This window comes from Strigops habroptila, chromosome 9, assembly GCF_004027225.2.
Source record: "Strigops habroptila isolate Jane chromosome 9, bStrHab1.2.pri, whole genome shotgun sequence".
NCBI classification, from domain to species: Eukaryota; Metazoa; Chordata; class Aves; order Psittaciformes; family Psittacidae; genus Strigops; species Strigops habroptila.
In genome coordinates this window covers 23,757,897-23,785,555 of record NC_044285.2, presented here as the reverse complement: position 1 = coordinate 23,785,555, position 27,659 = coordinate 23,757,897, and the positions used below count along the sequence as shown (strand labels likewise).

At 53.8% G+C, this 27,659-nt stretch overlaps 1 protein-coding gene across 1 annotated transcript; it reads left to right on the top strand.

Moving 5' to 3' along the window:
• The first annotated feature begins 1,547 nt into the window (after positions 1–1,547).
• LOC115612503 (Krueppel-like factor 5) lies at positions 1,548–27,659 on the top strand. Its single transcript, XM_030496795.1, has 5 exons — positions 1,548–1,918; positions 13,409–13,456; positions 16,782–17,670; positions 19,973–20,032; positions 23,743–27,659. The coding sequence occupies exons 1-5, from the start codon at positions 1,754–1,756 to the stop codon at positions 23,919–23,921; spliced, it is 1,341 nt and encodes a 446-aa protein (XP_030352655.1). The 5' UTR covers positions 1,548–1,753; the 3' UTR covers positions 23,922–27,659.

Sequence of the window (27,659 nt, the reverse complement as noted above, 5' to 3'; positions counted from 1 at the left end):
CCTTCAGGAGGACCTGGACCTTGGGCCAAAGTCTGTCACCAACAGGAACCATTAGTGTTTGTTCTGTGTTCATGCTGCTGGAAGCCGGGAGCTGTTAAATCCCAACAGATCCCTATCCCACACCACTTTCCCTGTGGTTATTAAGGGCCTCATCCTGCTCAGGGCAAACCTTTCTCCCAACTGGAGGCTGTTTTGTGCCAGCTCTGCAGAACTGGTGCCCTTGGGAAGGTGTTTCCCAAGCAGTGCTGGAGCATCGCCCCTCACCGTGCTCTCGGGGATGCTCAGCCCCTTGGCTGATGCTTTTCAGACCCTGGTTTGGATGTGGCACAGGGGCAATGCCAGCTGTGGGGCAGCAGGGCTTGCCAGCCATGGCTCCTGGCATCGTTTGAACGATGAGGGGCCTCCACCATGTGTGTGGCTGGTATGGAATTCCCTGTGTGTCCCCTTCACTTGCTGGGGTGGCAGCAATCCCATGGGAATAGACTCCCTTTCCCTAGCAGGAGCCGGGTTCCCTTTCCTTTGGCTGGGGCGGGGGGGGGGTAGAGCAGCCTTAGCCCACCCTGTTTTGGTGGTCCTCGAGTCCCCTGAAGGTGCTGGGGACATCCTGGGGGGGGGATGACGGCAGCATCCCCCCCTGCAAGGGCACAGCCTCTGCGGGATCCTGCCTGGGAAGCACTGGGAAGTGGGAATGGGGAGTCTGAGGGCTGCTTTGGGGGGGGATGAGCATGGAGGGGGAGAGAAGGCCGGGCTTTTACTTAGCCTGACAGAGTCCAGCTCCTCGGAAGGGAGGACACTGGGGCTGGATGTGTCCAGAGTAGAAATGGCTTCTTATTTATCCATCTATTTTAGTTTTTCTCCCCAAAAAGGTGATTTTATTCCTTTGTTGCTCTGGCATTTTAAACTCTTTTTTCCTCCTCTCTTTCATAAAGAGAAACCCAAACACAGCCCCTCAGTTTCTCCATAGGGGCAAAGCTGGAGAACACTGTGCCCTCATATCCAAGCCTTTTAAACTTCTTCGTTATTGGGTTTTGATTGTTCCCCAGCAATGTTCATCCCTTTTCCCCCTTTACTTCATCTATTTACTTTTGATCTTCCTTTTCCCTCCCTGGGAATCAGAAGTGCAAGCAAACAGGGATCTCCTTGTCTCTAAAAACCAGTTTTCATGCAAAATTTGCCCATTCATTGGAAAATTCAAACATTCATTGGAAAATTCAACCATTCATTGGAAAATGGCATTTTCTCCTTAAAAAACACATAATCCATCGCTTTTAAGACCCAACCCAACCTCTTGTTTCCGTGCGAGGGCTCGATGTGGGCAATGGTTTCCCTGCAGTGGGTTGCTTTGGCTCCATCCCAGCCGTGCTGGGGTCCGGGTGGCACTGGTGGCACCGGCAGCACCGCATCCCTCGGTGCCGGTGCTCGTGCCGGCGCTGCCCATGCACCATGGCACGCCGTGGCTGAGGGCGAAGCTCCGGCCGCCCCTCGCTCCTCCCGGCTCCTTTTATCGCCGGTGGCTGCGGAGGTGCCGTCGGCGGGATCCTGATTGGCTCCTCCGGCTTCCCCACCGCTTCCAGGTTGGCGTTCCTCCTCCCGCGGCAGGTAAAGCCTTCCCGCGACCCGGCTCCTCCGGGATCGGCCCCTCGCTCCCGCTGCCTCGTCCCTTTTCCCCTCCCCTTCCTTTCATCTTTCCCCCCTTTCTTTACCACAACGCCTGGACCGGACCGGTTTTCCCGGGGGCAGCGGGGCGGGAGGAATGAGCAGCGGGCTGGTGCTGCGCACCCCGCTCCCCGAGGACGCCTCCGTCTTCACCGCGCTGAAGCCCGTCACCATGTCCGGGGAACCTGGGGAAGACGCTCCCGTCTTTGAGGACATCAAACCCCCTTCCCGGCCCCTGGAAAACCCGCCCGATCTGGCGCAGGTAAGGCGGAGGCCGGCGCCTCCTGCTCAGCTACACTCCTTGTGCCTTCCCAAGAGGCGAGCGTGGATTTGGACCTGATTCTGCTTTGTTTTCCCACTCTTTGCTACGACACCTCCATTGCTTTGTACCTTCGCGCTTCCCCCCTCGGCCGGATTCCCTCTTGGGCGTGTTGGGTTTCATCATTGTGGGGTTTTTCCTCCTGCTTCCTTCCAAACGCCCTGGGTTTTGCTCGCTCCCGTAGCCAGGATTCAGTCCCTTTACCCCAGATGAGAGGGTTCCGAGGGGCTCTGCCCCACCGCTGGCTCACTGGGACAGACCCAAGCAATGGGGTCGCTGTGCGTGAGGGCAGGGAAAACAGGAGCTTGGTTCCTGGTTTATTGTGTTATATCTCGTCTTTCCGCCGCCGCGGAGGGGAAGGAATGCTCCTTGAAATTCCCAGTGCCGTCCCCCCGTGTGCCGGAGATAAAGACCCGGATAAGTGGCTTTGGGGTGTTGTCGCACCCCTCTTGCACACCCATCCCTGTCCTGGCCCATGGCAGAAGCACGTCCAAGCCCTGCTGCCCATCCCAGCCAAGGGGATGAGGCTCCTCGCCAGCATTTTGAATGATAGACCCCTTGTCCCACCATAAGGAGCCCTCAGCCGCTCTTCCTGGTGGGAAAGGGGAGATCCGGGCCTGCCCACGCCCTGCTGCTGGGGAATGGGGCGAGCTGGGGCACGGTGGGTAATGATTAACCTGCGCCCCACGTCCCCAGCGCCATCTTGATCTGGCAGGAGGGCGGCTCCTGCCCCACAGGGACCCCGTCATCCCTGCTGTTATTCCTCTGGGAACCCCCCGAGGGCATCCCCATGGTGGGTGGCTATGGCTTGGCATGGGGCAGGGATTGGGGCTGTGTATCCGCTGCCTGTTTCCCGTCCCGGTGGTACTGATGCCCCAAGGGGCAGTTGTGGGGCTCTTTTGGGTGAGGTGAAGGCAGCGTCTCCATTGCAGTGTTTCCATACGATGCTCTGGTGATCCAGCATTCATAGTGGATGTGGGGGTCAATATGGAGGGCAGAGAGCCTTGTACCCCACTGCTCCTTCCCCTGCGGTGGTCCTGGCTCGGTGCCTCTACCCGTAGCCTCAGGGCTCCTGTCCCTCCGCACCAGGCTCCGGTGGGTTACCTGGAGCCGGAGGGTCGGTGGTGGCCCTTCAGCAGGGGCTGGGTTATCTCTGGGGCTGTCCCTGTTTAGCCAAGGGGAGGGCAAGGTTTGCTTTTGTATCCCTAATGGATAGGGATGGGATTAGTGGTGGGATTAGGCAACGGGGCTGGTGCTCCTGCCGCAGCTCGGCCATGGCCATGGGGGAAGGACAGGCAGCCACCTCCTGTCCTCCTTGTGGGGGACATGGGGATGCAGAGCCCACCCCTGGCTGGAAACTATTCATCCCATGACACCATCCTTGCTGTCCTTTGAAGGGAAAGGGGTTTCTCACCCCAGTTTGGTCCCTGGGGCAATACCACCCCATTGCCAGTCTGCTTTGGGGTGAAGATAGCTGAGGTGGGGGGTGGCTGATCCTTTGCTGTCAATCCATCCCATATCCCTTTATGGACAGTCAGACCCATAGGATGGATGCTGGGAAGCAGCAGGGCTGGAGCTCAGCCCTGCTCCATGGAGCACCCGCTCAGCCCCCAACCACCACACTGGGACCTCCACAAACCCACCCATGGTGAAACATCCTGGGTGGCACAACCAGAGCTGATGTGAACCAGATGTGGGGCTGGGCCCACATCTCCCAGGAGGGAGTTTTCCACGTGTTGACCCCTTCTAACAAGTGCCAGAGGCTGTGGTGGCTGTAAAGGAGATGCTGCCATAGCCGGAGGGTGGAAAAGCCACACGTCCGGGAAGCCCTTTGCTCCGGGAGGTGTTTATCAGAGCAGCTTGACAAGAGCTATGGAAAGGCTGTGACCTGTCAGGGCTCTGCACTGGCTGTTGCCACGGGGCATTCCCACTGCTCCAGCTCCTGATCCCAGGCAAAGAAAGGAGCAGAGTCTTTATCCCGCTGGTTGCAAAGTCCCCCCTCAAACAAGGGTGGGAGGAGGGAGCTATTTGCTGCTGAAGATCCTCTTGGGTCTGAGGCAGGTGGAAGTAGATCCTGTGTGAATTATAAGGTCAGTTTTTCCCTTTTCTCTGCTTTTCCAGACCCAAAGTAAAGAGAAAACCCAAAACAAACAGAAAGAGAAAAGAGGAGAGAAAGGGGCTTGTGAGGCAAAAGCCCTTTTCCTTTCGCATTTGAGACAGGTCAGCCACAAACAGGGTTTTCCCCTTTAAATCTCAGGAGGCTGATGCTGGAAGGAAGGTAAAATATAACAATGAATGAACCCAGAATGAGGGGAGTGTTTCAGAGGAGGAGGAGATGGTCGCTGTGCATGGCTGTCAGGTCAACCCTGATGGGCACCGGGCCTGGGGGGGACACCAGGGCTCATCTGCTGATCCCACCTTCCCAGTGTCCTGGGGCTGGGATCATCCAGCGTGGATGTGTCAGCGTGACTGTGTCCTCGGGGCTGGGCTTGACCTCCTGGCAGGTGATCCACCCCACTGCTGGGTGCTCTAAGCCACCCCATTCCTCCTGAGCCTCCTGGGGGCACCTGAGGCTTCATGCCATGGTCTCCTTTGGGTTTAAGCGTGGTCCTCATGGTGTCATCCCGATCCCTGTGAGAGCTGTCTCCAGGCAGAGCTGTGGTGATGGTGAGAACAGACTGAGGTTTCCATGATCCTGGAGCTGTTCCTAGAAGGAACACTGACAGCGTGGTTGGGAAGGAGATGGCACTTTCCCTGCTTCAGGGTGTGCAGGACGGGAGCTGGCTCCTAACAGGCTTCCTAAGCCCTAATGGTTGTGAGGAGCAGAAGGTGCTGGCAGTGAAAGGGATAACCTGGATCACATCCATGGTTGGGTTTGCTCCAGTTAAGGGGTGAGGAGGCCAGGGCTGTTGGAGGTGTCAGCCCTGCTGGGTGCATCCCCTGTCCTCAAAGGCTGTCCCACCTCAGTGTTGTCCCAGCCATGGATAAAGTCGGATGTCGGAGAGTCCTCTGGGTTGGCAGCAGCGTTGGTGAGGTCAGGACCCAGCAAAGAACCTGTGGGAAGGGGAAGGGACAACCCCCATAGCCCGTGCCCTGGTTTAACCCCTCACCTGTGTCGGGAGCCCCAGGAGCCGCTGTGCTCAGACTCGTGAGCACCCATGGCACGAAGATGTCACCCATGGAAGCTCCTGGTGCGTGTGGATGGGGGTAGCCCCAGACCAGCTCCTTGGGCGGGTTAAGCTGCTGCAGGCTGGGAAGTGGCAGCAAACGTCACCCCTTGCGTGCCCTGAGCCCAGCTCCTGCCCCACAGGCAGTTTCTCACCCCTGTGCTTGGCAGCGGCTCCCTCTGCCTGCCCCAGGGCTGGAGGGGCTCCCACGGGAAGAAAACAGCATGTGGGAGGTGCTGGAAGGGATTCGGTGCTCTCAGGATGGTGCTGTGCCCTTTTCCTGGTGCTCAGATCCTCACACCACGAACCACAATTCCCAGACCCTTTCAATGAGCAGATATAAGTGCCCTGGTGTTCCTTGGACCTCATTCCAACAGGGATTTTGCTGGGCAATGCAGGAGCTGTATTGATCCTGCTCTGTGTGCTGTGTCATGGCTATGGCTGTGCTGGGGTGAGGACTAGATGGCAGCTCGCTCTTGGACCAGGGATGTGTTTTCCTGCTCCCCAGTGATCCAGCATCTTGCACAACCCAGTTGGAACCAGGGTGATGGGTCTTGGTGATACCGATGTGGTTTCCATCTGGGCCAGGAAGGACTCCTGCTCCACTGTGTTTATTACTTAGAGATGTAGAAGTGATTCATCCCCAGGGATGAAGCCAGCTTACCTGCTGTCATGTATGGGGACACCACCGACAGGAGCTCAGCGGGGCAGTGCCTGTTTCCAAGGCTGTGCCCATGGATCAGGACAGGCTTTGAGCTCACGGTGTTGCATTGGGAAGCTGTTCCCTGCCTGATGGGGCTTCGGGTGCTGGTTTCACACTGCCACGTGTCGGAGCCTCAATCACAGCACAGGAGGAGGTTGCTACCTTCAGCCCTCACACATCCTGTACCCAGAGCTGAGCTCAGGCCTTTGCCAGGCTGGAGATGGAGCTGGTGTGATGTGCCCAGGATTCAGCATTGGTCCCTTCTTCCTCTCTCTATGCTGCTCGGTCCATGTAATGTGCTGTTGTGGGAGTGGGAAGCTGTGGTTCTTCACCTCCTTTCGGATAACTGGGATGTTTTCCATCTGGGATCCTCCTGGCTTTGCAGAAGGGTTCAAAACGTCCACGTGTCCTGCACAAGTGTACAAAATGCTGTGCAAAAACCCTTTTCAAAGCATGCCAGCAGCCTGTGCAGAGGCAGAGTGGTTGATGTGGAGATGTCGGGTTAAAGGCTGGGCAAGGAGGAATGGGCTCACTTGATCCCTCCCAGCACAAGCCAAGGTGGTGGCCTCTGGCTGGAGGGATCTCGGGAGGGAGGGATCCCTGCAGGCTGTTTTGCCTTGGGATCAGGGGGATGCTTCCCTGTGGATTTGCAAGTCTAATGGGCTTTGCGCCCGGCAGGTTCCCAATGCAGGGCCATGGGAATGAAGCCGGAGTGCCCAGAGAGGGCGAATCTGTCCCTGTGTTCTTGCAGGAAGACCCTCTGGGGCAGTCCCGTGGCAGGATGCTCTCTGCAGCCCTGTGCCAGGGTGATGGTCTCGCTGCAGATCAGACCCTGTTGTGTCCACCAGGGAGCCTGGACAAAACCGGTGCAACCGGTGCGCCAAAGACCAGGAAATTCGGGGGATCTCAGCCTCGGTGTTTGTTGTTTTATGTGACTTAATCCCCCAGCCCAGACTTCCCGGTGTGTGCCCGTGCACGCACCAGCGCTGCTGGAAGCAGACGAGGTGTGGGATGAAACGGCCGAACTTTGGGCTCGCCGGAGCACAGTGGCTTTGTCCGGGTGGGACAAAGGCTGATTGTTCCGCAGGGGGAAGCTTGGCTCCGCAAGGCAGCAGCGAGAGAAAGGAAGGGATTTCAGGTGTGCTGCTCCTCATCCCCCTGCGCAGCCCTCGCTGGAGCCTGTTCTCCACTTGCCGACACAGAGAGCTGCAAACCAGCCAGAAAAGCACGTTGTGGGGTGGTTTTGCTGCTCGTTTTTTGCCTTGAGCACTCAAAGGGCAGGTATTTAAGGGAGGAGACAAACAGGGGACTCCGTCTCCTTAATAAATGCAACGGATTTCCCTTTATCACCCTTCCTGAATGGTGTGTGGGAAGCAAACAGTCACCTGCAATCACTCGCCAAGGTCTGGGGTTTTGCATTGCTGGCCGGTGCATCATCAACGGTGAATTTTCCCCTCTCAAACCTGTTTGGTCAGCTCCCTGCACTGTTTTGTTCCCCTTCCCTGGTCCACTGAGTTCTTTTATCTAACCCATCCACTGCAAATAATCACACTTACGACCGTCTTGTTAGCTGAGCCCCTTGATTAGAATATTTGCTTTGCTCGTGCTCCATTGGTGAGTTCCGTGAGTCACAGGGTGCAGTTGGTGTTTGGGGATTGGATCACTGCTGTTTACAATTCAGATGTTCTCAGAACTTGAGCTAGCATGAAAACCCTCCAAAAAAGCCCCATGGGCTGTTTACCACATCAAAGAGGTTCAGCCCCTTTCAAGCTGGGATTGAAACTCAAACAAAGGATCTTTCATGACGTTCAGAAATGCTCACAGAATCCTTTGAAAATTAGGATTTCTTAATTTCTTTTTAATGGGATGGGGACCTTCCCGTTTCCACCGAGGACTGGATTTGCGAGTATGAAAATGCATTTCGTGACCTTGCTCTTTGTAATATTTCCAGGACAAGCAGGAGAAGAGAGTGGCAAGAAATCGGTCTGAAAACACAGGGACTTACCACTTGCAGGAGAAAAGATTATTTATTACCCATCTGTTATCACTATCCTGTCTGAAGCAACTTGTGTCATGAATCCAAACCCATCCTGGAGAGGGCAGATATGTGGGGACCTACTCACCAGCCACTCCAGCCCATCACTTTAATGCTGTTCCCTGTACAACATTATCATGTTGCTGCCCCTCACGTTTGGGGACCTGAGTCCAGGGGTGGCTGAATATAGTCAATGAAACCCCTTCTTGCCATGAACAGGTTTGACGGTGTTCTCTAAAGTGTGGGAATGACCCAGGTTTGTTCAGTTGAATGGGAAAAGGGGAAAATCTCCCCTTGCCAACTCATCGTTCTGCTCTTGTAGAACATAATGTTTCAATGTGAGCAGCTCCTGGTATTCGGTGCTTTTGTGGTTCGGTGCTTTTGGGAGAGCTCAAACCCATCAGCTTAGCTGTTTGACATCACCTCTGGGACACGAGGCCCTCGTGTTTCCCCAGGGCTGGCAAACCCCAGGCTCCAAAATGCTCCTCCTGGATCTTCTCCAGGGCGTGGTGCCTTCTCCATGGGAACTGCCAATGGCCTATTATCTGCCTTAATCACTCTCCCTTAATTAACAGCGATTGGCAATTCATTTCTATACAGGGAATATGTGGAAAGAGAGGGTTGAAGCTGGAGGGAATGGATCTTGAGGAAGTCCTTTGAGGCTAACAAAGGACCTGCTCCGATGTCTCCCTTGGTCCCTTACTCTTGGCCTTGCGCTGTGCTAGGTGCTGTGCAAGCTTGGAAGCAAGAAGCTGGCCGAAGACCTACTTCAAACACAGTGTTTTCACCTGCCTTAGGGTTTGTTTTGTTTCACTAACTGGTTTGGCAAGGAAGCCGAGGGCCACAAGGACGGTGGGATGTGCTGTCCGCACGTGAAACTTGACCTTGCTTTCCCCATGCACGGGCTTTCGGGTCTGCCTTGGGTGTTGTACAGGGAAGAACAGGCTTTGGGGCTGTTTCACCATGTGCTGAGTGCCAGGAGGACTTCACAAGCCCCAGCAGGCAGCAGATGACTCACTCTGCCTTTGTCAGACCCTGCCCTGGGAATGTGCTGCTTTTCTTCTCATCATCGGTGATGAGTGTGAGCTTTTAGATGGTTCAAGTGAGGCGGAATGAATCCCACCCATAACCTAGCTGGGGAAGCTCCCTCTGAGCTCCAACAGCCTCCTCCATGTAGATAAGGCTCTTAGTGACATGGTTTATTGGTGGTGATGGTTGGACTTCATGTTATTATAGGTCTTTTCCAACTTACTTGATTCTATGTCACACTTGGTTCAGGACGTGCGGCACAGAAGAGTGACCAGAGGGGAGCTGGAAGCCTCAAGGACAAACCCAGTGTCCTATGGCCATGCAATAGCTTGAAACGAGTGGATGAGTTTGTGCAGGTCATCCTGGGGAATGGGGACATCTGAGAGCTTCCATCTTCTCACATTCAGCAGAGAGGGTGCACTGGGGCAACCAAGGAGAAATGGAGCTACAGGTTGATGGTACCTTTTGGAGCGGTTTCTGCTTGCTCTCTTAAAGCCCAGTGGAGCCTGGTTGCTCCAAACTGCTCCTCTTCCAGGCACTTGACCTTGGAGTTGGATGAGGGTGTTTTTCCTGGTTTCTTTGGCCTTTGGGATTGCTGACTGCAGAGGCATGATTTCAGTGATAAATAACCGGGGTAGATTGCCTCTGAGTGAGTCTTTATCAGTGGCTGGAGGGAAGGAATAGCAAACAGAGTCAGCAAGTCTGCTGGGATTGAGCCTCAGGCTCAGCCAGAGGCCAGCACCTCCCCGCTGCCCACATCTGCCTTGGTGGTGACTCTTGGCCTCAAGGAGACTCCTGGTTCCTGAGAGGTGACAGTTACCTTGGGTAGCTCGAACACAAGGGTATAGACGAGTGCCAGGATAACCCTCCAGAGCCATCCATGAGCTCCTGGCACAAACCCGGAGAAGGGCTGTTTCTGTCCTGCTCCAGGAGCTGCTCTTGTAGGTTGGAAAGCATGACAGCTTCAGGATGGAAGGGCGGGATAGATCACCCCTGACAGTCTCCATGGACTCCAGAGAGACCTTGCATAGAGACTTGCCCACTTTCCAGGTGGCCCAAGCCAGTGAAGATGCCTCTTGCCCCACTGCATGTAATGCTGATACAGATGAATGCTTTGAGGGCAGCACTGGTTTCTTGGAGCTGCTCCTTTCTTTGAGATGGAGCAAGCAGAAGAGTCCATCCAGTGCCTTCTGCACCTCCATCAGCACAGGGTTTGGTTGTGCTGCCTGCAATGGTGCTTTGTTATCCACAGCAGCCAACCCTTTGGCTCTGTGTGTACTGGAAAGGAAGAGTCCTGGAGGTTTCTTTGCTAATCCCGTTTTGCAGAGAGTTCCAGAAGACTTGAGGAACAAACAGAAAATAACGTCGATCGAGGTCAGTATCAAACCCAAATGATCACAGAAACAAATATTTACTCAGGTCAATATTTAACCAGGAGACAATAAATGCTGATATTGAACCAAATCTGGCTCTAAATACGGTCTATTTATAATGTGTGCCTTTAAAGGGGTACTGCCAGGTACTTGCCAGGGGTTTTGATTGATGATTGTCCTCCCCATTGTTTGCTGATTCCCGTGGAGCCTCGAGTTTCATGCAGGTGCATGTATGAGAAAGAGGTTGTGCTGTGTAATCCCAGACCCGGGCAACAGGCACAACCGTTGTCCCACGTGTGCCTGTGCTTGGGAAGGGTCCTCACCCCATAGAGGGTCCCCCTTGCACATGGAGAGGGTGCCCTGATGTCCCCCCATCCATTGAGCCCCACATCACAGGTTGTGCTGACCCACGTGGGTGAAGCTGGTGTTTTTCTTCCAGTGCCTAAATGGGCTACAAGAAACCTGGAGAGGGGCTTTGGACAAGGGCCTGTAGGGACAGGACAAGGGGAATGGCTTTAACCTGCCCGAGGGGAGATTGAGATGAGCTCTGAGGCAGAAGCTCTTCCCTGTGAGGGTGCTGAGGCGCTGGCACAGGGTGCCCAGAGAAGCTGTGGCTGCCCCATCCCTGGCAGTGTTCAAGTCCAGGTTGGACACAGGGGCTTGGAGCAACCTGCTCTAGTGGAAGGTGTCCCTGCCCGTGGCAGGGGTTGGAGCTGGATGAGCTTTAAGGTCCCTTCAATCCAAACCAGTCTATGATACAGTTCTATGATCTTGCACCCCTCTCCCAAAGCTCTTTGCAGCAGTGACCAGCACTGCACTGTGTGGGGCTGCTGTGACAAGAGTCTGAGCCCCATCAGTTTGATGACTGCAGAGCAGGCCGAGGGGCTGTGGCTGGGCAGGGGCCAGCGCAGGGCTGGAAGCTGCCAAGTCCTGGAGCACCTCCCCAAGCCCTTTCCCCCCCAGCCGCTCCCTTTGCCAACTTCACTTGCTCGTTGCCTGTTTAGCAAACATTGATTTCTCTCCTTGTTCTCTGCTGCTGCCCGTGTGGTGACAACGTCTGATGTTTCTATGGCCGTTTGTTATTCATCAACTTCAGATTAGAAACCGCTTCATCATGGGAGAGGCACGTCCAACCTCCTGCCTTGACAGCCTCAGAGCCTAATGCTTTTCTAACGATGCTCGTGGTTGACTGCTGCCAAAGAGGCACGGTTGGCTTGAGCGCTGCTTTTATTCTGCATCCTCCCAAGAAATGTTTGCCTTGGGCTCTGTGTGTGTTGATCCATGTCCTGATAACACCTTGTCCTGCCTTTGTCTGAGTGAGGGATAGAGGTCTCCAATCCTGTGGGATTTAGGAAAGCTGGCAGATGGTAGAGGAGGAGGATTTGTGTCAGCGCCTACGAGCCACAGGAGAATCTACTCTGGAGAAGCTGGGGCTTCACTGTTGGCTGCCTTCATCGAGCAACTGGCTTGCAGGGCTGGGTTTCACTGGTTTCACAGCGTGGGTACTCCACAGCAACAGCTCTTCCAGAGGCTGCTGGGCTTATCTTGCCCTCCAGGGAATTCCAGTCCCAGGTTTGGATGTGCCAGTGCTGAGTGTGACATGGTCCTGCTGGTGCAGTGGCACAAACTGGTGTATGATGGCCTTGTCTGGAGTGGACAAAGTGCTTGTTCTAACCCCTTTCCTGTTCCTGCTTGGTTTCCTTTTGGCTTTCTTTTCTCTGGTGAGTTGAAAAGACCCTTCTCTATGGTCAGACATAGATACTGTGACTTTGAGGGGAGAATCTCACAGGAGTTGAGTGCTTTTGTGGTATGAAAGGCTGTTCTTACTGGCTTTCCCTTCCTGGCCAAACCAAAGACCCCAGTTTGGACACCTCTAAACTCACAGAGGTTGTGCTGTTGTTGCTCTGCCTGTATTTCTCCTTTGCTCACTTTTGCCTGAGCTACTGACCCATGGGTCCTACGATGGCTGCTGGAGCCCTTGTTGATGCAGTTGGTGGTGTTTGAGACATGCCCACCTCCAGACCATGTATTTCATCCTTATCCCTGGTGATTGCAATGATGGCGTTGCTAGTGACTATAGGGGAGACCCCTAAAGACCTAGTGGCTCTCCAGCTAGAAGGCTCTGGAGGCCTTCTCCACCAAGTCATGATGAATATCTTGCCATATTGAGATGAACTGATTATGTGATAAGTTAAGCCAGTCTCAGAAAGGCAAGAAGATGGTTAATTCCCAGCCTGTGGCTGCAGACAGGGAGGAAGGGATGGGCTGATCCTTCCAGGTCATTGCTGTCCCATGTGAGTCCACTGCAGTGTCCTCAGCTGCCCTCTCCAGAGCTGCAGCCCCCTGCTAGGACCTGCCTGGGGCTGGCTGAGCAGCCAACAGAGACTCAATGTCTATGGGACTTCCTCCTGGTGAGGCCCACTTTGCCCTCAATCGCTTCCTTTGTACGTGTGCTGCTTTCCATGCATGCAGATGGCTGCAGAGAGGAGGTTTTGCTGGTTTCCTGGTGTGGTTGACCCCAAAATGAGGGATCCAGCATCTGGACCGCCACTGTCAGGCTCAAGCATTACTTGCACAGGAGCTCGGCTGAAGCTTGCAGGTGCTTCTGAAGCTGATTCTTCCAGTCAATGGGAGTGATGGGATGTGGCTTTCACAATCCCTGCAGCTCTGACCTGCAGATTTCATGTTCAAGCATCTCCTCATGCTTCCAGGCATGAAGACCACACGGAGACCTGCAGCTCTCAGCATCCCCAGCCTGTTTGGTATATATCTTCTCAAGGCTATGTGGCTCTGTGGTTGGCCTCACAATGAACATCCTCCATTTAGATGCAACTCCCCATATATAAACACCCCAAAAATGGGAAAACGGAGCTCACTGGGTTGGTTTTGCTGGTTGTCTGTGGGAGAGAAGGAAGCCGGAGCTGGTTTCTAGCCCCTGCTGGTCTGACACAGCCGGCTCCGCTCCCACCGATGGGCAGGAGGAAACCAGAGGAGGAAACATCCCTGCTTCTGGTTGCTGGGGGTGGTGAGGCCTCCATGGCCAGGGGTGGCTGGGGAGGTCCTGTGGGGGGTGGCTGGGCCGCCGGGGGAGGCCACCCCACTAACTCAGCCCTGTCTGCCCCACAGCTGCACCCCCTGCGGATGGAACAGCGGATGCTGCCGCTCATTCTCGAGGTAAAGCCCTTTCCTCCTTCCTCCCTCTGCATCCTTATGCCCCGCTGGTGGCAGGTACAGCCCCCAGGAGATGTCCCCACAGCCACCCGCATCCACGGCAGGACGTGGTGGCACCTCCACTCCCTCCTTCCAGCCTTCCTCCCGCTTCTGGTGTCTCCATCTTCAAGGCCAGGTTGGACACAGGGGCTTGGAGCAACCTGCTCTGGTGGAAGGTGTCCCTGCCCGTGGCAGGGGGTTGGAACTGGAGGAGCTTTAAGGTCCCGTCAACCCAAACCATTCTATGGTCTGTGCAAGCCACTGATGTGACTGTCTCCTTGTGTGTCTCCATTAACTGGATCCCCACTGTGAAAGGAGCTGTGAGTGAGAGCCAGACAGAGACACTTGCACTGAGGACACTTGAGCTGGATCCCACCCAGGCATGTCAGCACTTCATCACCCCCATGTGCAGACTGAGGGCTGAGGAGCTGTTTTTGGATAGAGCGTTGGCTGGGAGGTGCTCAGGGACATGGCTTGGTTCTGGGTGTCAGCACCGGCACGAGCAGCGCTGGCATGGGCCTGGGTATCTAAGACATCTTTGGAACACAGACAAGCAAAGTGCCCCTTTCTCCCTCTTGGAAGGACAGTGGGGCCCTTGGGGCTGTGTGGGACATGTGGCATAACCACAGTGTGAGTTCCATGGGTTCCAGCATGCAGCTACTGGCAAAGTATCCCTCTGAATATCCCTCCTGTCCAGTGGAAGCCCATTGCTTCTGCTCTGCTGACCAGCTGCCCCTCAACACCCCCTTTCCCCAGGGGCTGCTCAGGATCAAGTGGATTTATCAGGCTTTAATGGGATGACAGGGAGAAGGCTTTGCAGGTAGGGGTTGGTTATGAGAGAAGGGAGGTCAGGAGACACTGAACAGGGGGACTCTGGCTGAGAATGCAGGTTTTGGGTCTGAGATTAGGGCCCTCTGTGCCTTTCTACATGTAACATACCTGCCCGGTCACCTGCTGTGTAAGGACCCACTGGAGCTGTGGAGGTGGAGACCTTCCCTTGGGAACTGAAGGTGAGAAAGTTAAGTGCCAGAGATAAGGGAAGTGTGGAAGTAAAAGGCATCAACACCTTCCCCTGCCCCCACTGCTGGCGAGTGGGTCACTTCATTGCTCAGGTATGAACGGCATCCGGAGCCTCTGGTACTGCCTAGAGCAAGTTGACGCCCAGGCTAACACTCGTATGCCAATGTGGGTGCTCAGGGCAGGAGCGCGCTCTCTGGAGCTTTGGTGGTGTTCTCCTTGGGCAGGAACCCAGCTGGATGCTGCAGGGGGGAGCAAAAAGGAGATCGTAGATCCATAGACCGGTTTGGGATGGGAGGGACCTTAGAGCTCATCCAGTTCCAACCCCCTGCCATGGGCAGGGACACCTTCCACTAGACCATGTCTCCCAAGGCTCTGTCCAACGTGGCCTTGGATGGGGCATTTACCACTTCTTTGGGCAGCCTGTGCCAGCCCTGTTTCAGTTTGAACCCATCACCCCTTGTCCTATTGCTACAGTCCCTGATGAAGAGTCCCTCTCCAGCATCCTTGTAGCCCCCTTCAGACACTGGAAGCTGCTCTGAGGTCTCCACGCAGCTTCTCTTCTCCAGGCTGAACAGCCCCAATATTCTCAGCCTGTCTCCATACGGGAGGTGCTCCAGCCCCTGATCATCCTCAGGCTTTGGACCACTCTGCCAGGACTGGGTTGAGTTCCTCTGATCTTCCTCCCCGCCTCCCATTGATGCCTTGACTTGGGGTGTGCCTGAGCCAGGGTTTCCTCACCCAAGCGTGGTGGTGGGGTGCTGCACTGCCTCGAGCAGAGGTGGGGATGTGACACCAAGTGAGCTTATAGAGCCTCCACATCGCTTCCTTTAATGAGGGCAGGGACTCTTCAGGTTCGATGAGGAGTGAATGGATTTACACACGGTGTGTACACACACCAGTGCAGCCAGAAAACACAGTCCCAATGCTCAGTTCAATGCAGCACTTCCAGGTCCAGCAGCTCTGAGCTTCCACCCGTGATGGAGAGGGCGTATCTGTGGCAAATCCCTGTGTCTGGGTGGGAGCCAGCTTACCCATGTGTTGCCAGTATGACCTGCAGGGGCTCTTTGAATTAGGTGGAAGCACGGGTGATAGGTTTCACTGGAACTCTCTTGGGTCCCATCCAGCTTTGTTACGAGCAGTGGAGTTGCAGCAGGGATGACTTAGGCCTGTTACACTCCGGTGACATAGTTCAGGGCTATAAAACCCTCAGCTCAAACGTGGAGGGTGTGGGGTGAGATCAGCACCTCAGCTCTGCCAGGGAAACCCAGTGGTTTTGCCAGCTCCTCTACATATGAATGAGCCTACAAGGGCTTTGCAATGAGCTTGACACATGGATAACCACATAATTAAAGGCTGTAGCTTTATAGAAGAGCATTAATGCTGGTATCTTTAACCACAAAGAGCAGAACTTGAGTCATCAAATGCCAGGGGATGAATTTCCTAGCGGATTGCTCCATCAGGTTGCTGAGTTATTGGGCCTGGATCCAGTGGGATGCCGCATCAGACATGAACCAGGAGGGGAAGCAACCCGGCAGGCAGTGATTGTCTGAGCTACAGGTCCTGTTAGCTTGGAGGACCTGGGCTTGTTCAAACAGTTCTACAAGACTAGAACTAAACCAAAGGTTAGGTGAGGGCTGAGTCACTCTAACAAGGCAAGACAGGAATAGCACGTCTGGCGGTTTCCATTTTAGGCTCACAGTCCATTGAATTCGTGGCAACATCACTTAGATTTCTAGGTGCTATTGTCCAAATTATCCCCAATTAATTAAAGATGTTGACCTATAATATTCTCAGTTAATTAAAGATACTGTCCTACAATAAAATGCAATACATCTCGGGCTGTTGAGTTTAAAGGAGACCAGAGTCAGCATGTCTAAGGTGGGTTGCGGATCCAACATACCCAAAGCGTGAGGCTGACTGGAACAGTTTCTGATTCCATCCCATTTCTAGTGTTAAATTCTCTTGTTTCTGTGACCAAAGCTTAGTACCTAAAGCTTGTCCCTCTGTCAGGCTCGTAACTGCATCCTCTGCTTAGGTTACCCTTTGTTATTAGTGCAGGTGGGTAGGAGGGAAGTGGGATAGAGGACAGTGATTCACTCCTGGGGAGCCTGGCTGAGTCAGAGACAAGCTAAATCACTGCAGCCTCTGGCTCTTCTTGCTGCTCTCTCCATTTCCTGCTGCCTTAAGTACTTGTTGAACGTTGGACTCCCACCACCGGTGTGTCAAGGTCACCCGTCACAAATCCCTTCTCTGTGTTCCTTTGCCATAGGCACGGTCCGAAATGGACAAGTATCTTTCAAACGAGGTGTCCCCCATCTCCATGCTCCCAGACAAGAAGTACCGCCGGGAGAGCGCCTCGGTGGTGGACGAGTTCTTCTCCACAGAGAAGCCCTCTTCCACACCGTACAGCGTGAACATCAACGTCATCCTGCCTGACACAACGCACTTGCGCACAGGACTGTACCGGGCACCCAAACCCATGGCTCCATTCCCACAGATCAAAACCGAGCCCGGCACCGGCTTCACCCAGCCCTGCTCCTCTGCCTCCACGCAGACCCTGCCCGACTTCACCAGCGTCTTCAGCATGCCCCAGTCGGTGGCGGTGAACAACATCTTCATCAAGCAGGAGCTGCCCTCTGAGATCCCCTTGCCCACCAACCCGCAGCAACCCCAGCTTTACCAGATGCCTCTTGGCAATGGAAATGCTGACATTACCTCTCTGACATCCTCCTCCAACACCACCACAGCCATCAACAGCCTCAGCGGTGTCACCATGTCCACAGGTAGTGCCATGTCCAGCATGGTCCACAGACCTGTCCAGCCGGTGAAGCAGTACCCACACGTCTCCCAGGGGCAGGGGAACTTCAACATCTCAGGGCAGTTCTACCCTGCTCCAGGGGTGAACCTGCCTCCGTCACCCCCCAACTCACAGCCTGGCAGCCCAGAAAACCAGTCCGAGCTCATCAACACCATCTCTCCCCCTCCATCCTATGAAGCCACTTTTGGACTGAAGTTGGTCCAGTCATCACAAGTCCCCCCGGTCCCCAATGGCCTTGGGACCCTCTCCCAAGGGCACATTGTCATGCAGCCCCCCAAATACAACAGACGCAACAACCCTGAGCTGGAGAAAAGGAGAATCCATCACTGCGATTACCCAGGTATGTTGATGGTGGATGTATTGGCTTTGGGGGGGCTCCTCTTGACACGCTAAGGGTTTGGGCCTCTGCAGGAGTTTAATCTGAGATCACCTTGTCTGGATGATGAAGGGAGCTATGGAGAGCCCCAGGGAAGTGGAGTTCCTACCACCACCAAGGAGGAGAAGAGTCCATCCTGCCTGCATTAGCTGATGCCTGTTTTCTTCCCTTCCCTTTCCCCTGACTTGGAGAGGCAGGGAGCTCCTGCAAAACACAGGGATGCTCCAGGAATTCCGCTGCCTTAGCTGCCTGTTCCACTCTGCTCTTGCCTAACCCCAAGCACCCACATGCTCTCTGCAGGTGAAACCATGCTGGCTTTCTCACTGACATTTCCTTTCCCACTGTCCCCTCATGGGTGGCAAACCAATTAATTTCCATAAACAGCCTTTATGGTCTCTGTAGCCCCAAATCTCCTCTTCCAAAGAGGCAATGAGCTGTGTATATCCTTTGGTGGCTTCATGTGCTGCATTAGGATGGTGTGGAAAGGCATTTCAGGGTAATGAGCTGAAGCTGTTCCCTGTGCAGCACCTCATTGCATGAGCAGGTCCATCTAAAGACCTGTGATGCTTGGGCAGGAGATCCTGCACTGTGCACACAGAGCTTGTGGGATCCACAGTTCCACACTCATTCATGCTGCACAGGAGAGAAGGAATCATGTCCTTAGTGGGAAGCCGCAGTGACAGCAACATGAGGGCTTGAGGATACCAGTCCTTGTGCAGGGACACACTCCCACTGGCCATGGAGCTGCTGGGGATGAGCAGCTTTCCCATGGGGTGTGTGAGCTGAGGAGAGTCATTTCCTCACTGCCTCCGGCAGGATTCATGTGCTTTCCGTGGCACAAGAGTGGCTGCAGTAGGATGGCCCGGAGGCCCATCCAGCCCAGATCCTGCCTCCAGCAGTGACCCCAGGAGCTATATTATAATAGGAGATGTTTAGAGAGATCTTTCTGTGCTTACACCTTCCCACCCTTTGGAAACCTGCAGATGAGGGACTTTCTGAGCCAGAAGCTTTACCCATGTTCTTGCTTGTGCTGAATATTTTACCTTCTGCTGGTTATGGTGGGAGGCAGATCAAGGGTGTAAAAGTGGACCATTGCCCTGAGACAGACCCCTCTGGTCAGAGCAGGAGTCCCATCCTGCAGGACGCATTACCAAGGGAAAACCTGCCTGTTTTCAGCAGGATTTTGGCCTGCACAGGAAAGCAGGAACATGTCAGTGGTGTAAAACCCCCAACAGCCTGCACTGAATAAACACTGGTGTGTACGTGCAGAGGCAGAGGAGTACTGCTTCTAATCCTTCACACTGAGGTTCAGGTAGAGGTGAGCCATCAGGGCTGATGGCAGGGCAGCAGGTCTCACTGACATGAGGAGGTGATGGGAGGCACGCCGAATTCACACCAGTGACTGGAGGAACTGTGGGGACCTGTTTGCAAAGCCTCAACCCCAGTTCACAACTTGTGGCCCCGGTGCTTCTCCTTCTGTGTGCTCATGGGGAAGTGGAGCTCAGCCCTGCCCTGCTCTGGGTGCTCGTCTGGCTTTGTTTCCATGCCCAGCAGGGAGGCAGTCCTTGGTACCATGCACATTCATCCCTCCTGAGTGTGAGGGACCTCCGAGGCTTCAGAGCATCAGAAATGAAACTGAACTGGGTCACATTATCCCTCATACCACAGGGAGGGGAAAGGCAGGTGACTGCTCCTGCACCTCCTGAGCAGGATGGGGTGGAGAGATGATCTCGTGCAAGAGGCTTCTTCAGGCTGTGTGCAAACATTGGAATGAAAATCAGTTGCTTGTAGAATCCCAGCCTAGTTTGGGTTGGAAGGGACCTTAAAGCTCATCCAGTTCCAACCCTCTGCCATGGGCAGGGACACCTTCCACTAGAGCAGGTTGCTCCAAGCCCCTGTGTCCAACCTGGCCTTGAACACTGCCAGGGATGGGGCAGCCACAGCTTCTCTGGATGCACGTTCTTCTTGTGCATGTTTTATCCTGCCTCAAAGACCTGGTTGAGGAAGGGGGATTTGGAAGTCTGTGCCTGACTATTCCCCCTCTAATTCCCAGCACATCGGTGTCAGGATTGTGTGGCAAAGATGGAGTACTGTAAAGATTGGTCTGTCTTGGAGAGCAAATGCTCTTCAGTTAATGCTGAAACAAACAGGTTATTTGCATGCTGTGCTTTCCAGGCCTGCTCTGTCCCTAATATCAGGTATCAGTGTTCTGGATGCATTCTGGCCCTTTCTCACAGTTGAAGTTGGTTCCTTTGTGTTTTTACAGGTTGCTCAAAGGTTTATACCAAGAGCTCGCACCTGAAGGCCCATCAGAGGACTCACACAGGTAAGAGCACCACATCTGCAGCCAGCACTTCTTACACCGTGCCTGTCAGTGATAATGTTGGTTACCTTGAGCCAGGGTGGTTACTGGTGTCAGGAGTTGAGTCTACTGATGTTAAGGTTAGAAATGGTTGCACTGGTTTTATAGTGACTGTACTCTGCTGAGTGCACTTGTTGCCTTCGAGGAATGGGCTAGAATTTAGGAGAACTCTTGGAGGCTCTTGAGTTGATGGGCTGGAAGGAGGAGATGTCCCAGAGCTCTTCCTTTGAGATGTCCCAAATCCCTGCCAGGTCTGAGCCTGCTTAGCCCACAAAAAGATTGTGTAAAGGCATGTGGTGCATATAGATGGCCTCTGAGGAAACAAGGGGTGTTTCTTTTGTGTCAAGCATCCCTGTGGTCCCCAGGGGAAAGGAAGGAACCCCTCGTATCTCCTTGTGCACCAGCCACACAGACTGCTTGTCCCCAGTGCTCATCCCTTTAGCAGCTGCTGGTGGTGTTATCACTGGAGCTACCAAATACATGTACAGAAGGGCTCTGAACACACACAGAGAAGATCTGTGCCTCATTCTCGAGGGTGAAGGTGCCATGGGCTGCCCTGGCTGGTGTAAACCGTGCCACCAGCATAGAGGAGTTCCCACCACAACCAGCTTCCCTGGGGTAAACCTGACTCGGTGGCACTTGTGCACTCAAGCACAGGTCTTCTCATTAAGGCATTTATTATACCTGAAACTTTATCAGATCCCCAGGTATCCAGGAACCATCAGTGCCCTCATAAATCTCTTTTATAGAAGGGCTGATCTTTACTGAGAGCAATTAAGCTGGGCCAGAGTTCACTTTGCTTTTTTATGAACAACGAACAAACCCCATCCTGAGGCTGGGAGTCAGCTCTTGCTCTTGGCTCTGCTCCGTTTCCCTCTTATCACTCCTCCGAGCAAGCCAGCCAGGAATTCTGCTGTGTGCAGGAGGTACAGTATTGTTTTGGCAGGGGCTGCATTGGGAGCAGGCTGGAGAACAATACGGAAGGGGTGGAAGAAAGGAACAGGAAGGACATTGTCCCAGCCCCGAGAGCCGGGTGGTGATAAGCATTTGTCACAGCAGCAATCTGTACTCAGGGCTCTTGCTTTGAAATGAAATAGCTCTTTTCCCCTTCCGTTTGGAGCGTGGGTCTTAGCTCTGTGCCCAGATACGTGACCTGTCTGACACAGGCACCAGCCTTACAAGCCACAATATAATGATGTATCCAGGCAATTGGATCCCAATAAAATGCAGCCAGTTTTCCAGGTTTCCCAGTAATTGGGCTGGAAATCCAAGTGTGTTTGCCTCCCTCTGCTGTGCTTGCTTTAAGAGAGGAAGACAGAGAGACGAAGCAGGATGCGACCTGAGTAGTTAAGAAACCTGGTAGTGTTGTGAGGTGGGCAAGAAAAAGGGAATCCAAACCAGAGCCACACACAGATAAGTTCAGAGTGTCTGCATCCAGTCTGGGGCTGTTTTGAGGCCTCAGCTCCTCTAAACACAGCACCAGAGCTGCAACAGCAGTGCCCATCCCAGCTCCTGCCAGCTAAGTATGCTTGATGCCACCTCAGCTCCACCACTTGAAGGGTTAATAATGCTCTTTCTCTCCATTCCTTGCCTGATGGCAGGAGGGCTGAGAAGTACATGATCTCCAAGATCTTTTCTTGTGGTTTGCCCGTTGCCATGGGCTGGGCTGTATTCATCTCCTGGAGACACCATTCATTTCCTGGGTGCCATTGTGAGATTAAATATATAACCCAGTGGCTGCTCACCCGCCTCCCGGGGGCTGGGAATGCCAGTTTGGGTCCTTTGTTTGAGCTTGCCCTGCCGTGCTGTCCTGGCAGATGGAGCCAGCTTGTGGGACAATGGAAAGCATTTTGTTTCTATCCTGCAGATCAACCTGTTATTGTTTGAAACTAAAGGGCCTTGGTAGGGGTGACCCAGCCAGGTGACCCGGCTGGGACAATGTCTGTGGCTGCACGGTGCAAAGCCCGCCTATGTCTTAGCATACCAACGCAAAGCCTGAGATCCCCAGTGTGCTGTAAAACACCCGGTGTGCTGCTCATAAATGGGGTTTAAGCTCTGTTTACCTGGGCCATAAAAAATACACCTTCCTGCTCCCCATGGTGCAGAACTTTTGAGGAGCAGATGTGGTCCCAGTGCCTCATCTCCTTCAGCTTCATAGAACCACAGAATGGTTTGGGTTGAAGGGAGCTTAAAGCTCACCCAGTTCCAACCCCCTGCCACGGGCAGGGACACCTTCCACTAGAGCAGGTTGCTCCAAGCCCCTGTGTCCAACCTGGCCTTGAACACTGCCAGGGATGGGGCAGCCACAGCTTCTCTGGGTGCCATCGCCTCACCACCCTCATGATGAAGAACATGTGTTTGTGCTTTCATGGTCTATTCCATGCATACAAACTGCTGTAGACCTCTCTGCGGCCGAATGTTTGCTGTTCCCTGGCCACACGCTCTGCCTGCCTGGCACACAGGCTGCGGGAGGAGCGGGAAGCATGTCGGAGCAGGACACACATGCCTGTACACGCGTGCTACTGCGTGTACGTGCGCTCCTGCCGTGATGCTGCGTGCAGCAATTGGCCGCTGAGACGGTAAATATTTGAGGTCGGGGAAGTCAGCACATTCCCTGGCCCCTGCCTGCTTGTTCAGGCTGTTAAGAGCGAGGGCTAATATTTGAGAGCACCACACCCCTGCGAGGAGAGGGTTCAGCTCCGCAGCCCGGGCACGCAGGCAGTTGGAAGCGGGCATGGGCTTTTCCAGCCCAGTTTCCAGCTGGCTGAGAAGTTAATGGATTTCAGTGCAGGAATAGGTGTGTATGGGTGGGAGGAGGGAGAGGGCAGAGGCATTACATCATCCAAATGCTCTGGAGAAAACACAGCATTTTATGTATGAGGAGCTGCTCCAGGGCTGAACTTTGAGGCAGGGAGTGTGAGGTGGTGGTTGCAAAGATGTGAGGCTTTGAGGAAGATTTCTATGGCATAAGGAAGAAGCTCTTCCCTGTGAGGGTGCTGAGGCACTGGCACAGGGTGCCCAGAGAAGCTGTGGCTGCCCCATCCCTGGCAGTGTTCAAGGCCAGGTTGGACACAGGGGCTTGGAGCAACCTGCTCTAGTGGAAGGTGTCCCTGCCCGTGGCAGGGGGTTGGAACTGGATGAACTTTAAGGTCCCTTCCCACACAAACCAACCTGGGATTCTATGATTCTAACCCGCTTCTCCCTCCTGACGCTCCCCATACCTGAATGAGTGACAACACCTTCCACAGGAATTTTTGGCTTGTTTAGTTAAAAAAAACCCTCAGAAATGTTTTTAGCCTGAAATGCTTCAAAATCCAACAGGAACTTGAACAGCACGAGAAACCAAGCCTAGAAAGTGTGTGTGTGTAGGCACATAGAATCATAGAGTAGTTTGGGTTGGTAGGGACCTTCAAGGGTCATCTAGTCTAATCCTCCTGCAATGAGTAGGGACATCTTCAACTAGATCAGGTTGCTCAGAACTACACCATGGGCAAGGCCTGGTTATAAGGGCACATGGACCTGCAGGTAACTGAACAGTTTATGGTCCTTTAGTGGCTGAGGACTGAGCACAGCAAACGGGGACCCTGTCACCAGCGTGGCCACCAGCCCTGTCCTGCGGGGTGCATGTTTGGGAGGCTCTTGCCGTGCCTGTGACCTGTGGCTGTTCCCCGCAGGTGAGAAGCCCTATAAATGCACTTGGGAAGGCTGTGACTGGCGCTTCGCCCGCTCCGACGAGCTGACCCGGCACTATCGGAAGCACACGGGTGCCAAGCCCTTCAAGTGCCTCGCCTGTGGCCGCTGCTTCTCCCGCTCCGACCATCTGGCTCTGCACATGAAGCGGCACCAGAACTAGGACCCGTCTCCATTCATCTCTCCAAGAGCAGCTGAAACTCTTTATTCTTTCCCAAGAGGACCTCTCCTCTTCTCGTACATAGGAACAAACCCATGCTGTGATCAACCGGCGGGGCAGGGGTGGGGGATGCCCCCTCTATAGCCCTGTCCACAACTGCTTCTGGTTTTAAAAGAAATCTTCTGTTTAAAGAGCTATAATTAAAGACTTGATCTCATGACGATGCTCCTGGTGGCACTGGGGTGATGGACCTTGGATTCCAAAGGGCTTTCTTCCAGCAAACCTGCTATTTATTTGTCACTCAGGAGCGAGTGTCCTTCACGTCTCGAGCCCTTCGGGATGTTTTTTTACCCCTTTCAGGGCTGTGCCTTTGCTGAGCCTGAGGAGGGTTGTGATGGTTTGGTAGCCTGTGGCAGGTCTCACTCCAAACGGGTTGGTGTAATCCTATTGGACTGCCCCATGGATGTGGCACCACAGACATGCAAGAACAGGAGCACATCCCCAAGGCTGTTGACCACTCCAGTCTCTGGCGGGGGCATAGAAGAAAGGGGCTATGACATACTCACCTGACGTGCCTTCAAGCAAGAGACAGCACAAAACCAGATGACAAAAGCCATCATCTGCGCCCTGTTGAGCCCACCTGAGGTTTCCTGGCAGCCAGCTCGCTCGGGGCTGTAAGTATCTGCCCTGCTTGGCCAGGTTCTTTGGTTGTGTCCTTAGCATTTCTGCTTCCAAGATGAGTTTTGACTTTGGGTGTTTCTGGGAGGACCAGCATGGGTCTTGAAGCCACCCAGAGGACTGCAAAAAGCCATCGATAAAGCTCTGTTTTCCCTGAATACACTGTGCCTTTCTCCAAAAGCACTGGGCAACTGCTCACGCCTTGACCATGCACACAAGTCATTGCCAACCACACTAGTCCTGCTGTTGCCATTTCATCCCCTCCAGGCAGAAAAGAAGAGGAAAAAAGGGGTTTTGAAACAAATTCCAATAAATTCTGCTGTTGAGATTACAATCACGTTACCTACCTCACAGGTTCACACCTCAGGCTCCATAAGGCACCACCCCTCTTCCATGGGGTGCTGTGATGCATGGGGTGCATCAGCCATTCTTCACAGTCTACCAGGGGTTAAACTGAGGCAGAACAAGAACCAGGCCAGGCCAGTTTAAACAGCAGCCATGCAGGTCATAAATAAATCAGGAACAAATAATGGGCCCAGTGTGTTCAACAGAATATTGATTTCCCCCTCACCACCCTCCTCTTTTATTCTTCCTCCAGTAAGTTGAAGTGACGTGCAGACCCATGGGTGTCTGCAGCAGGACATAAAGGCCATGCCGTGGCACCTTCAGGTGGTAGAAACCTGAAGGCCGCTCCTCTCTGCTATTGCCAGATTGCACCTTGGCCAAAACCAGCCCCTGGGCTCCTGGTTGTGCTTTGCCTCAGATAAATGAAACTGAACACACCTGCATGTGGTTGGTCTGTGTGACCAGAGAGGGCAGGAAGGATTTGGGGATGCGTGGTGTGGTGGAGGCTTTGGGGTGGATGATGGGCTCAGGGCTGGTGCTGCAGGGCTGCTGTGAGCCCTTTGCATGGCAAGAATCCTCCTCTTTTCTCCGTGCCACCAGGGAGGATAGGAATGGAGGGGTGAAGTCAGGACATTGACTTGACTTCTGGGTGACTTGAGGTACATGGGAAGGGCTTTCAAAACCTCAGCACTAGGGCCTTTGCCTGGCTGGAGGGTTCGATGACAGCAGCCTCTTGACACGGTGTTCAAGTGAGGATTGGGGAGTCTGGCTCATAAATCAGCTCTTGCTGACTACATCTACGTCCTCATGTCCTTTTTCCAACTCTGCCATTGCTTGTTCTCACAGCTTGCGGGGGATTGGCAGGTGCTGGAGCAAATGGGCTCATTTGCCCTCTACCTTGGCTGTAGGATCTGTCTCCTTTTCAGGGCATACCTTGCCAATGGCGCTAGTGTGACCTGGGCTCCTTCTTTCTCCCACCTCACCTTGGAGGTTGGGTTGAGCCATATGAGCGAATAGGGCGTGCAGTGCCACCTCCTGTCCCCAAAATAGGAGAGTAGGAGTGATGCATGGCCTGAAGCCTCCAGGCAGGGGCACTTTTACCTCTTGCTTCTGCTTAGAGATGGGTCTGGAGAGCCTCAGGGAGGTCTCTGTTTGTGGACAAACAGTGGTGGTGCAGGTGTAGGGACATGTGTGTCTACCAGCACCGGCAGGTTGAGCTCATGCCAAGGGCATTCCAGGGTGGCCTCAGCCAGTCCCTGCTGGTGTCTCCAGGAAGCTCCGTGGAGCTGGTGAGGACCCAACGGGGCCATGATGGGACCTGCTGGGCTCCACTCTGCTCCATTGGCACCCATTCAGCTCCTCCATGGAGCCCTGGCATGACGAGCCTGCAGCATCACCATCCCCACATCCCTCCATCAGCTCCCATGGCTCTAACAGCAGCCTCCATGCAGGAAGATGATTTTTGGGGTGCATCTCTTCTGGTTGAACCTCCTAAATGCATGAGCCAAACTACAGGGCGTAGGGGCGACCCCGTCACCACGTGTGCCATCAGGTTGGGCATGGGGTTAACCCTCACCCATGGCCTTCTCCAAGGAGTCTCATTGCCCCCCTCTTCTTTATGAGAAGGAAACCTCCGCTTTCCCCCCATTTCCATCTCTCCTTCCTTTGCTGTGCTGATGGAGCTCAAAATCCATTTGTTGAACACCAGTACAAAGTCAAAACTACCAACAGGCAGCTTTAAACCTTAGAGGAATATTCCTGATGATCTTGGGTTTTTTCAGTGCAGAAAAATGCATCTGCTCATCCTCACATAAACTCCGTGTGTGTGTGTATATGTGTGTATATATATATATTTGTTTTTCTTTGATGTGATGGGGACAGAGGAAGAAGTGTCTTAACACAAACCCACCACCACCATTTACTGCTGCCCAGGCAGCACCCCTGCTCTGGATGCAAAACACTGACATGCAAATGTTTTATTAGTGCAAAGGCAACACCTTAAAACACCAGAGAGGAAACCCACAGCAAGGCTCGGGTTTTATTTCTCTATTTTTGGGTGTGCAGAAGAGGACACCTCCAGCCTTGCCTTTCATTGAAGCTTTTGGTGGCTATTCCCCAGGAGATGGGGAGATGGGGAGTGATGCTGACGAGCAAAGTCCCTCTTTGCTATGGGGGGGATGGCTTGGAGCTGAGTGACGTAGCTGGGGTGTGTGACCCATAGAATCACAGCCTGGTTTGGGTTGGAAGGGACCTTAAAGCTCCTCCAGTTCCAACCCCCTGCCACGGGCAGGGACACCTTCCACTAGAGCAGGTTGCTCCAAGCCCCTGTGTCCAACCTGGACTTGAACAGTGCCAGGGATGGGGCAGCCACAACCCCGGCTGAATGACGGTCCCTCCATCCCCTGGGACACTGGGGTGACAGGGACATCGGGAGGGGTTTGCCAGCCCGTGCTTGGTGCAGAACAAACCCCTGCCTTTGTATCATAGTAGGGAATATAAATCACTGTAAATAGGAGAAGAGCACGTATCGCTTCGCGGGTCTGTGCGGATTGAAGTGATCGAGATGAACACAATGTGACAAAAACCATAATTGGGACCTGGAAAACTTGGGTGGAAGATTTATTTTTCTGGTGATGCTTTTGTTACGTTCCCCACCCCTGGAACTCCCTACAACTACTAATCTAGCTCCTATTTTGTAATAAAATTTTATCACATGGA